The sequence below is a fragment of the Dromiciops gliroides genome, chromosome 2 (genome assembly GCF_019393635.1).
Source record: "Dromiciops gliroides isolate mDroGli1 chromosome 2, mDroGli1.pri, whole genome shotgun sequence".
Lineage (NCBI taxonomy): Eukaryota > Metazoa > Chordata > Mammalia > Microbiotheria > Microbiotheriidae > Dromiciops > Dromiciops gliroides.
In genome coordinates, this window is record NC_057862.1 from 516,736,059 (window position 1) to 516,748,854 (window position 12,796).

At 33.2% G+C, this 12,796-nt stretch overlaps 1 protein-coding gene across 1 annotated transcript in view; it reads left to right on the forward strand.

Moving 5' to 3' along the window:
• The window catches only part of AGPAT5 (1-acylglycerol-3-phosphate O-acyltransferase 5), a 79,466-nt gene that overhangs the window by 19,121 nt on the left and 47,549 nt on the right, over positions 1–12,796 (forward strand). Inside the window, 3 exon segments of the mRNA XM_043984761.1 lie at positions 1,273–1,388; positions 5,799–5,822; positions 5,824–5,889. Of these exon segments, the coding sequence (XP_043840696.1) occupies positions 1,273–1,388; positions 5,799–5,822; positions 5,824–5,889 (206 nt within the window).

Here is a 12,796-nt window from a genome sequence, read left to right on the forward strand (position 1 = left end):
TTCTTTTTGTTTTTTTTTAGTGAGGCAATTGGGGTTAAGTGACTTGCCCAGGGTCACACAGCTAGTAAGTGTTAAGTGTCTGAGACGGGATTTGAACTCAGGTCCTTCTGAATCCAGGGCTGGTGCTCTATCCACTGCGCCACCTAGCTGCCTGCTTTCCATTTCTATAGTTTAAGACTTTGTGATTTTGTGTCAAGATGGCTATAAAAACCTCTTACTCTTCTTTCTTTCAGTATATTTTTTTATTCTACTATATGCCCACCTAATAGAAGTACCTTTTTCAAGCACAAACCATGTTTTTCTCTCCTGCTTAAGAATTTGTTACTTGTTTGAACAAATCCAGATTTTTCTCCTTGTCTTGCAAGGTCTTATATCAGTTTTGCACCTTTCATTTATCTTATTTCCAATTATTATTACCTTTCCCAAGCCTTCTCTTTAAGTGAAGCTAATTCAGTTGTCATTATTTGTATGTAATTTGTGTATTTCCATTTCTGTACTTACACATTTGACATTCCCTTTACTTAGAATACCACCATCTCCTTTTTCTCTTTAAAAATTGTTAAAAAATAATTTCCTAAAAGTTTTCTGTTAGGGATTTCACCAGACCTGATGCCTCTGTTTAACAATTTTTTAAATATTTTTTTTTGTACTAAATTATATGGTATTTGGTTTATATTTTGCTCTGTAAATACATTTTCACTTAATTTTTATATATATTTGTACACTCATATATGTACATACATGTATGCACATATGCATCTATATACATATATACATACATACACACACATATACATTCAACTGAGTATAAGCCTCTTGAGGGGAGGGACCATGTCTTTCTTGTGTCCTTCCATACCACCTACCATGTATCTGTGTACAACAAATCCTTAGTAAATCTAGTCTGTCTTTTCTGTTATTGATCCCATTTGAATTTTTCAATCGAAAGAGGTTAGTTTAAAAAAAGAACAAACAAACCCACAAAGCTTTGCCTTTTTGTATCATTCCCCATTTCCATTTCAGAAGAAAAAAAATTGTCATTTTTTCTATTTATTGTCCCTTATATAAGTTGTATTTTTTAAATGTTTTTAAATGACCATTTAATTCCTATGATATTTTGCTTCCTTTAGGGACTAATTTTTATAAGTTTATTGCATCTAAAGTTGTTATTTAATTATGTATATTACCATTTTGTTTTAAATTATGGAGTTGCTGAAACTTTTAGGCAACTTTTGAAGCAGTTTTGCACTAATAAGTTTGGGTTTGTTTTGGCAGTTGACTGGATTGTTGCTGACATTTTGGCAATCAGACAGAATGCTCTTGGACATGTACGCTATGTTCTGAAAAATGGCTTAAAGTGGCTTCCATTGTATGGGTGGTATTTTTCTCAGGTAATTTTTTTTCCATTTATTTTCTTAAGTTTTGTGGTATTATTGTAGGTCCCATCATCTTATTCTAAACTGAAGTGCTTTTATAATGAGCTTCTTTCTAATGGTATATGTAGATGATTTGAAAGAATTTTAAAATGTGAGTTTAAAACTTTAAAGTATATAGAAGATAGAAGTAATTGTGAAGGTATGATATTTTATGTAATAGTACCTTGAGGAATAAAATGGTAAAGGAAAATAATGCTGTCTAGGATTATATGTCCCTTTGTAGTTAGTCACTAAATTCCTTATGATTGTTTCCCTCATTTTTCAAAGTGTATCTATTCGTATTTTTATTTTTCCCGATAGATTATTTGACATTTAGAATTTTCTTAAGTATGAAAGTGATTATATATGTGAAAATAATCATAAGTTATGGGTCATGTTTATAATATAGAGATACTTTAAAAATAGTTGAAGCATATAGATATCAGATAAAAATTCTATGGTATAGTCTAAAGATATCAGACTAGAAAGGTCAGACTATTACCATGAATAAGAGATACCCGTTAGTTTGTGTCATTCATAAATTTAATTATCTGTTTTACTTGTTTTGAATTTATAGTTTATACATTTTTTTTCATTCATTGTGCTGTGTTAGATTTTCCTCTTTACTGCTCTGTTTACACCTCCCCAAATTACTTAAAATTAAACCCATACTGGCAAATAAAAGCAAGTACATGTGATGTGGGAGCCATTGACTTCATCAGACTGGCCAAAAGAGGTCCAAGACAAAAAAGATTAAGAACCCCTGCTTTAATACTCTTAGGTTATAAAGCAGGTACCAAACATGTACTGATAGAACTTTACTCACTGAAAGTCCCCTATACCAGTGAATGAATAATCAAAGGTCTGCACCAAAAAATGTGTGTGTGTATACATATTTTACTTTTTATATTTTATATACTTTTTATTTTTTACTATATATATTTTTTACTGTGTGTATATATTTTAAGAAAAATAATTATTATTGGATTTTATAATAGGTTCATCTTGTTACATCCTATTTAACAACAGATGTTATCCTTATTTTTGTTTGATAATAAATACCTTTTATTTTCATTCATACTTATTGATAAAGCTAAAACTCATGAAAAGTTCCTAATGTAATAGATGTATAAACAGAATTTGACTCTGAGTTTTGTAATTGCTAAATTCTTTGTGAACTTCTTTATTCCTGTAGAATTTGACCATTTTTTTCAGAAATAGGAATCAAATAAGGGAAATAATGGAGACTGGTCTTGCAAGACAAAACAAATAAATTAGCCTGGATACTTTTATCTAAAGATATTTACCTTAAGATTTTAGGACAAGGGGCAGCTAAGGTGGCGCAGTGGATAAAGCACTGGCCTTGGATTCAGGAGTACCTGAGTTCAAATATGGCCTCAGACACTTGACACTTAGTAGCTGTGTGACCCTGGGCAAGTCACTTAACCCCCATTGCCTTAAAAAAAAAAAAAAGATTTTAGGACAAAATTATCAAAGGCCAAAAAGAAGCCTCAATAATAATTCACTAAATTTATTTTATATCTGTTTTGCAAATAATACCTACTATTACACCAGAGTTTTTACCTACTTCTTTCCTATTATAAATTATTTCGTATCTCCTTACTCAGCATTTTTAAGCTCCTAAGTACAAAACTCCCAGACTTTCTATTTACCTTTTATACCATTCTTTCATCAGGGAGTACAAATATTATGAAGTGGAATCAGTCAAAAAAAGTTATTTTGTTTTGTTTTTTGGTGTGGGGCAATGAGATTAAGTGACTTGCCCAGGGTCACCACAGCTAGTGTCAGTGTCCTGAGTCCCAGATTTGAACTCAGTCCTCCTGAATCCAGGGCTGGTGCTTTATCCACTGCGCCACCTAGCTGCTCCCCACCCCCTATGTCAAAATTAAAGGGATGTTAATGATCACCTAGCCCATCACCCTAATTTCACTTATGGAAACCAAGTCTGCAAATAATATTGTTGAACCAGCATAGGTTTTTCTTTTTCTTTTTCTTCATTTTTACAATTTTTTTTTCAGCATAGGTTTTTCAATGAAATTTTAAAATTAATGTAATTTTTAGTAGCCTATTGATTGTAGGTATGTTAATTTTTATTTTTATTTTATTTTAATTTTTTGGTGAGGCAATTGGAGTTAAGTGACTTGCCCAGGGTCACACAGCTAGTAAGTATATAAGCGTCTGAGGGCCGAATTTGAACTGAGTTTCCTCCTGAATCCCAGGGCCGGTGCTCTATCCACTGCACCACCTAGCTGCCCCAGTATGTTAATTTTTTAAAAGATGCCTAAGGTTAATTAGTAGATGCTGGTAAACTTATAAATTCTTTGTGATTCCTGATCCAAACTTTGATCACTGTGATGATTCCCTTTTGCCCTGTGGAATTCTTTCCTTAAACTTATTAATGACAATATCTTTTATTTACATAGTGCTTTGTGCTTAAAAAGTATATGTTGGCATGTGTGTGTGTGTGTGTGTGTGTGTGTGTGTATATATATATATATGTATTTGTATATATATGTACGCATACACACACACACATATATATATATATATATATATATAAACATAAAATAAGCCTATGAGGTACATAGTGTTAGCAATGATGATAACAATGGCTACTTATTTAGATTGGATTCTACGGAGTTCTTTTTAGGAATTTCATTTAATTCTCACAACAATCCTGTGAAGTAGGTACAGTATAAGTATTGTTTATTAGCCAACTAGCATTTATTCAACACTATGTACCAGGCATTGTGCTAAGTACACCATGTTGATTCATATGAATAGCAATAGTACCATATTGCCCAAAACAATTGTACAAAAGCCCTTATTACCTGTGCACTACATAAACACATGATACAACAAAGATTAAGTATCATGTGATATTTAAGGTGTATGAATGTGAGAGAGTTCTCTTTTAACAAACTGAGGTTTTCCTTGCTTAAATCAATAATTACTATATAGGGTTTATATGCATGTCTTAACTTTTTTGTATTTTCTAAATCATTTTAATAGCCAGTCTTAGGGCTTGGTCTCTAACATAACAACACCTATTCTATGCTTAAACCTATTCAACTGCTGATTCCTTCCTCAACTCTGTAAGCTACTACCCTCTTTTTTTATAAATTTATTATTATTATTTTTTTAGTTACTGAACCTCTTAACTGCCAACTACTCCCTAGCTGGATGGTCCTGTCTTCAGGACAAATATAACTCCTGTATGATACTCAGACACCCAGAGACAATTAGATGATTTTTGGGAAAATTTGTCAGTGTCTGTGCTCAGCTTAAGCACAAGGGGTCACTTCTTGTATTTAGTAGATACTCCTCAGAGGCCAGTCTCTGTTCTGAGTTAGTGATTTTTGAGTAAGAATCCAGACCTGTTCTCATGCCCACCCCAACTTCACCCATTTTGGATGCGATAGATTGAGTTATATAAAATAAGCAGGCATGAATGGGAAAAGACTCATGATAGATCTTATTTCAACTTCTTTCCTCACAAATCCATTCATTTTCCAAATTTATCTATTTCTAATAAAGAACAAACACACCTCCTTTCTAGTCATCTAAATTTGTAGTCGTACTGTCATATCTGACTCCTCATTTTTCCTTCTTTACACATATCTGGTCAGTTGCCATAGTCTGCTACTCATAGAGTCCACAACTTTAGTTCAGACTCTTAACACTCATTATCTACACTATTGACCTAAGTAAACATTACGGATTAGAGATTCATGTTAAAATTTTTACTAATAGGGTGTGTCCTGGTTTCAAATCCTACCTCTGACACTCATTAACTGTATGATGGTTAATGCTCTTACCATGTTCTTATTTGTAAATTAATGCCTACTTCATAGGATTGTTATAAGACTGAGTTGAAATAATTTGTGTAAAGCATTTTATAAATCTTAAAGCACTATATGAATGTGATTAGAATTACTTTTAATATTATATTTGAAAAGAACAAAGTTGGCTGAAAAATGCCAGCTACTTTAAAGAGAGCTTAATATAAAAAATAATTCATCCCTAAGTATAAATAGAAAAAGATATAGTGCTACTGACTAGAACTGAAAGTTTTTTCTTATTGAAGTCTTAAATTGCTTTTTGTATCAGCCCATTTTGGTTTAATGCCATTATGTAATATTTGCTATAGAAACACATTTTATTTGAACTATACATGGAATTGTTGATTTAAGAATAATGTGTAAGGAATAGCTAAGATTTTATGGTTCTAGTCTAAAGAAAAATTGTTTTATTGTTTTGGTATGTATAAAAATTTGTTTTTTCAACATTTATTCTATCTTTTGAGTACTGATCATCTGAATTTTTAAGATGAAATAATTCTTTTTTAAATTTTCTGTGTTTAAGCATGGAGGAATCTATGTAAAACGAGAGTGCCAAATTTAATGAAATGGAAATGCGAAACAAGCTACAGAGCCAGATGGATACAGGCACTCCAGTAAGATTATGCTATGTTCTCCCTTTGTTAATGTAATTGTTATTTGCCTATCATCCACTGTATTTTAAGTGAAGAAAACCTTTATTTTCTCAAATAAGTGTAAATTTTCACATGATTTTAAGGAAGTTTCATTTTTGATAGTTCTTATTCATTAGATAACCTCCAAAGTCCCTTTTAGCTACAAATTCTATCTTCTATTCAGTGTCTTTTTGGGCACTGAATAAAATGATAAACAAAAATGGATGGACAAGGTTTAATTCATTTGATTTTAATGAAGATTAGTTTGAATTAGTCAATTCAGTGGATTATATTAATTATAAATATGGCTAAATTAACAGTTTAATGCTTTATCTCTTATTCAGAGTGCAAATATAATATAAACTTTACAAAAATAAATGACTTTTCTTTCTATAGTAAATCTTTTTGTGTTGAGGATAGTTTTTAAATTGCATTAATTGAATTATCTGAAAGTTGTTTCAATATTCATGAATTTACAAACATAAAAACATCATAACAATTCATTTCCAGTGATACTTTGTTTTTTGCTTTTGTTTTTTTGGGGGGAGGGGGGCAATGATGGTTAAGTGACTTATCTAGGGGTCACAACAGCTATAAGTATCAAGTGTCTGGGGCTGGATTTGAACTCAGGTCCTCCTGAAATCCAGGGCCAGTGCTTTATCCACTGTGACACCTAGATGCTCCTTCAGTGATAATTTGTAATGGCATGACTTTGCTACCTTAAAAAAATTTCCATAATTTTCTATTAAAAGGATGTTGTTTGACTAGCTGTGTGACCCTGGGCAAGTCACTTAACCCTCATTGCCCTGAAAAAAACAAGTATGTTGTTTGTTACCAGTGACTTTTCCCCATGACTTCTCTTCAGAACCAAAGCTCAGTGGTTGGAATTGTTATATTTTGATTTGTTCTTGATGTTATAGTGTAGTATAACTTTCTGTCCATTGTCTAAAACTCAAGTGAAAAGATCAGGTAGGTCATTTTAAAGAAGATAATTTTAAGACAGTCTTGTGAATTATGAATAAATTTAAAATATTAATAAAAGTGTTTTTTTCTTAACATAAAAACCCTGTTATTACTAAATGGTTTTGCATTTGGAAACATGAGAGCTTTAAAAATATTAATGTAGGGGGCAGCTAGGTGGTGCAGTGGATAAAGCACTGGCCCTGGATCAGGAGGACCTGAGTTCAAATCCGGCTTCAGACACTTGACACTTACTAGCTGTGTGACCCTGGGCAAGTCACTTAACCCTCATTGACCTCCCCCCCCCCCCAAATAAAAATATTAATGTACTTGGTGTTGGAAATTTGGGAACTCCCTGTGAGGGGAATTCCTTTACCAATGCATATTATCATCTATTCTATAATATAACATTAAATAATTATCCAGAATACTATGAAACTAAGTCACTTACTGCATGCGGTCACATAACCAGTAAATGTTGGAGGTGGGACTTGAACCCAAGCCCTCCTGAATTGGAGGCAGTTCTGTATTGTAATCTACTAGACCACATAGACTGTTCATGAGTAAGCAAAATCAAGTTTTTAAAAATTAAAACAGCAAAATTGATTTATTTTTAAGGCTTTGTGGAAAAGAATATTTCCTGAGTAAGCATTTAAGGAAGATAAGAATCTTGAATGGCTAAGATGAAGGAAGAGTGAATTCTAGGCTTTGGGGTATGACTTGTGCTAATGCATAAGCAAAGATTGGCCATGTCATGGAACAAAAAGTAGTATAATTTGATTAGAATGGAAAATTTATTTTAAAAATGATCCAAAATTTGTCTGGAAAGGTAGGTTGGAGCAATATTTTGGAGGGCCTAAAATGTTAAGCAGAAAAATTATGTATTTTATTCCAGAAGCAAGATGGAACACACTAAGGTTTTGTGATAAGCACAGTAATATGCTCAAATCTGTGCCTTAGGAATGTTATTTTAGTTGTATGGAGGATGAATGGATTGATGAGGTGTAATTATGAAAACAGGGAATCAGTTAGAGGGCTTATTGTAGAGGAGAGTATGGATTTTGGTGGTTGTATGAGTACAGGGGAAGGCTGTGAAGCAACCTTAATGAAAGTAGAATGGATAGCCTTGGCCATTAACTAGATATGGACTTGATGGACTGCAATGGTAATCAATATTTGGTTGATTCTTTTGCTTTAATCAAAGGAAAATAATGGAGCTATTCCTATTTCCCCTGATTGTTTTGTGAAACAGGTCAGAAATAATAGAAAAAATAATAAGGGTTAATTAAACTAAGTGTTTCTAGACTTAATTGCTAAACTAGATGGAATTTCTGAACTGTTGCCTCTTCCTTCCTCAGTGAAAATGACTCTTCGAACTCATTTTTTCACAGAACTTTGGGTAGATCTCTCTTTTGTACTTGTCTCAGTCTTTCTTTCTTTCTTTCTTTTTTTTAAGTGAGGCAATTGGGGTTAAGTGACTTGCCCAGGTCATACAGCTAGTAAGTGTTAAGTGTCTGAGGCCGGATTTGAACTCAGGTACTCCTGACTCCAGGGCCGGTACTCTATCCACTGCACCATCTAGCAGGCCCCCTCAGTCTTTCTTTTATCATAGTTATTTGTGTAGTATTTCCTATCTTGGGTTAAACTCCTTAAAAAGCATGGCAAATGTTATTTTTTTGGCATTCTTAGTAAGACAGTAAAGTGGCAGTGAATAGAATACTGGGCCTAGAAGAAGACCCGAATTCAAATATGGCCTCAAACACATAATACTATTGACGCTGGGCACTTAAACTGTTTCCCTCAGTTCCTCACTGTAAAATGGGGATAATAATAGCACTTATCTTGCAGGGGTTGTTGTAAGGATCAGATGAGATAATAGCACATGGAAAGCACTATATAATGCTTATTTTCTTCCCTAGCACACTGCAGTGTACATGTTTAGGTTTGCAATATATTTGTTGAGTTAAATATTGGTAGATTCTTTGTGTTTTGTATTTTCCAGCATATAGTACAGTGCCTGATAAAGTATGTGTTTAATAAATGCTAATTGATTTGTTTTCAGTGCTTAATTAAACCATTCTTCAAATGTCCTTTTCCCAGAAGACCTATGAGCTATGTTTCCATTTAGCTATAATATAACTTTCATTTTGTTTATGTTGAGAATGTCATAGGAACTGATTTCAGTTTTCTAACTCATGGAAACGTAGGTCTGAAGCTAAAAATGAGCTAGCTGGTGTAGTAGATAGAGGCTTGGGCCAAGGAGTCAGGAAGACCTGAGTTCAAATTCAACTTATGATGCTGAATAGCAGTGTGACCCTGAGCTAATCACTTAACCTTGTCTGTTCTAGTTTTCTCAATGGTAAAATGGGGATACTAATAGCAACTACCTACCAGGATTATTTTGAAAATCAATGAGATAATATTTGTAAAGTGTTTACCACAGTTTCTTAAATAAATGCTAATTCCCTTTCCTGTACAATATTTCTGAAATCATTTAGTTCAATCTCCTTTACGTTAAAGATGAGAAAAGTGAGGTCTAGAGGGGCTTGAATGAATTGATCAACGTTGTACAGCTAGAAAGTAACAGACTTGATTTTAATCCTTAAAAAAAAATTTTTTTACTCTAAATACAGGGCTCTTTTCCTTAAAGGAGTATGATTTGTTGATCATTTAACCCAGATTAGATTTTAACAGTAACCAAACATATTAATTTATATAGTTGATGCCCAAAAGGGCTATGGGGCTATGCATACCTTTTGACCCAGTAATACCACAACTAGGTCTGTATCCCAAAGAGATCATAAAACAATGTACAAAAATATTTATAACAGCTCTTTGTGGTGACAAAGAATTGGAAATTGAGGGGATGCCCATCAATTGGGGAATGGCTAAACAGGTTGTAGTATATGAATGTAATGGAATACTACTGTGCTATAAGAAATGATGAGCAGGCAGATTTCAGAAAAACCTGGAAAGACTTAAGTGGACTGATGCTGAGTGAAGTGAGCAGAACCAGGAGAACGTTGTACACAGTAACAGCAACACTGTGTGATGATCAACTGTGATAGACTTTGCTTTTCTCAGCAATACAATGATCCAAGACATTTCCAAAGGATTCATGATGGAAAATGCCCTCCACATCCAGAAAAAGAACTATGGAATCTGAATGCAGATTGAACCATACTACTTTTACTTTTTCTTTTTTTTTTCTTTCTTGAGGTTATTTTCCCTTTTGTTCTGATTATCTTTTCATAACATGACTATTATGGAAATATGTTTATGGGATTGTACATATATAACCTATATCAGATTGCTTGCTATTGGGGGAGGGGCAAGGTAACTAGAACAAAAAAATAATGAAAAAAAAATTATGTAGTTGGACATAAGGATTAGATGAGTGATATAACCTAACAGAAACAGGGAAATTAGGTTTTGATTTGTGTTTATAATGATAATTCTAAAATATTTTATTGTAGATTCCTGAAATTTCTTCTAATAACAAAAATAAACATATATATTGTGTATATATATATGAATACATACTATATATATGTATGTGTTTATATATAAATTTCTTGGACAGTCACAATGTATGTTACTAACCTGTGTGTGCTTTTCTATATATGATAATGCCGTCAAAGAAGAATATTAATATTATACCTTGTCTTGAGGCACAGGTCTGCCAGAATTTTTTAAAAAATTTAATTTACTATTATTTTATGAAGCCATTTGGGGAAGAAGTCAAAACTGGTATAATTCCCTCATGTTTTCTAATATGTCTCTCATACCCCAAGACTTTTTGAGGTATCATTTATAAGACTATTCAACAAGGAAATGATGATAATATGTTAAAATATATTTTGGGGTTAACACTCCAGAATAACCAGTTCCTTCTTCTATACTACTGCTTCAGGGTTTGGAAAGGATTTCTACCTTCAATCTATATCTTAACCTTGAATGCCAAAGAGGTTGGTCTGTGCAACAGTTGCTTAGGTGGATGGGAGATGAGGATAACATCTAGACCAAAGTTTCTTAAATTGTGCATCATGACCCTGTATAGGGCTGTGTAACTGAATGTGGGGATCAGAAAATTTTGGCAACAGTAATAGGTTATGTATACCAATTTTATATATCTATATACCTGGGGTCACATAAAATTTCTTGGGCAAAAAGGGGTTGTAGGTGGAAAAAAGAAGCCCTGATCTAGACCTAGAGTTAAAGTTTTGCTATTAGCCTTAATCCTTTTCCCTAGGAAAAGCCTTTTGTTCCTCACCTATCCACCATAAACCTTTAAGTCTGAATGTTTTTTTTCCTTTAGGTTATAAAAATGTCTTAATGATTTCAGTTGTACTAAAAAGGAGGTTTTAAAAATATATTTTTTTCACTCCCAATTACATGTTAAAACAATTAATTTTAACATTTGCTTTTTTTAAAAAAGTTTTAAGTTGCAAATTTTATCCCTCCCTTCCTCTCCTCCCACTTGAATAATAACAACAGAAAGAATGAAAGAAAGGTGTAAAAATAGCGTGCTCAGTCTGTATTTAGACTATATCATTTCTTTCTTTGGAGGCAGAGGCATGCTTCACCATGATTTCTTTGGGATTGTCTTAGATCATTGGTATTGCTGAGAATAGGCTAAGTCATTCATAGTTCTTCATTGTACAATATTGCTATAACTCTATAACTTCTCGTTCTGCTCACTTTCCTTTGCATCAGATCATGTAAGTCTTTACAGGTGTTTTTTTTCTGAAATCATCCTCTTTGTCATATCTTATAGCATAATAATATTCCATCATAGTCATATACTACAGCTTGTTCAAGCCATTCCCCAATTGATGTGCATCCCCTCAATTTCTAAATCTTAGCCACCGCAAAAAGAACTGCTATAATTTTTTTTTTGTACAGATAGTCCTTTCCCCTTTTTTTGATCTCTTTGGATGCTTAACAGTGTATTGCTGGATCAAAGGGATAAAAAGGTTTCAAACTATGCTTCCCTACTGCTATACTAGCCAGTTTACTTGATTTAATCATCCTTTACCCAGTAGTATCAGAAAAGTAGTTCTCAAATGTGTGTATGTAGGATAATGTATGTATATTATATGTGTGTATATGTAGTATTATATATAATGAATACAAACTATTTGAATAGGCCTTCAGTGAATGAATTGCTGATTTATCTGACAATGTTATTAATTTGGGAACAACATCAAGGAAAACTTCAAGGTTTAACTAACATAGATATTCATTATTGCTCTTGTAGCCTCCCTTATCCCTTCCCTTGCTGCATGAAATTCAAAATACAACTCCTAGGCCTCATTGCCACAATCACTATTGCGATGACAATGGCCCCCTCTAGGGTTTAGACTAGGGCTAAAGAACAGTTGCTGTCTCCAAGCAACCGCAGACCTCTGCCAGGGAAATCAAGAGTAACATTTCAAATGAGGGTGTTTCTCTTCTGAGACAATGGAGACAGGGGCATCAGAGAGTATGGAGTGGGGACAAGAGCTGAAACAGAGACAGCAGGCAGAGGCACGTGTGTCCCAAAGACATATAGTGAGCTCATAACAGAATTAAGGATTTTTTTTCTCTGAATGCAGTCTAGAAGTAGTCCTCTTTTTCGGACTTTCACCCATTAATCTTCATTCACCTTGCTCCTGACTTTGCAGGCCTTTGACCCAACCCTTTTCCTATATAACGGATTCCCAATTTTATGAAAGCTATGTTTACTAGGGAACAGTAAGAATGGTAAGATTGTGGGTGGGTCTTTGTAAACATACTTTATATCAACCTAATTGTGATTTTACATGCAGGTGAATCAGAAAAAATAACATAACATTAGGCCAAACTCAAAATTTTGTATTGTCTTTTTAAGAAGATTGAGGTGGAGCAAATTATATTTAAAATATTGAGATAAACCAATAAAATGAAA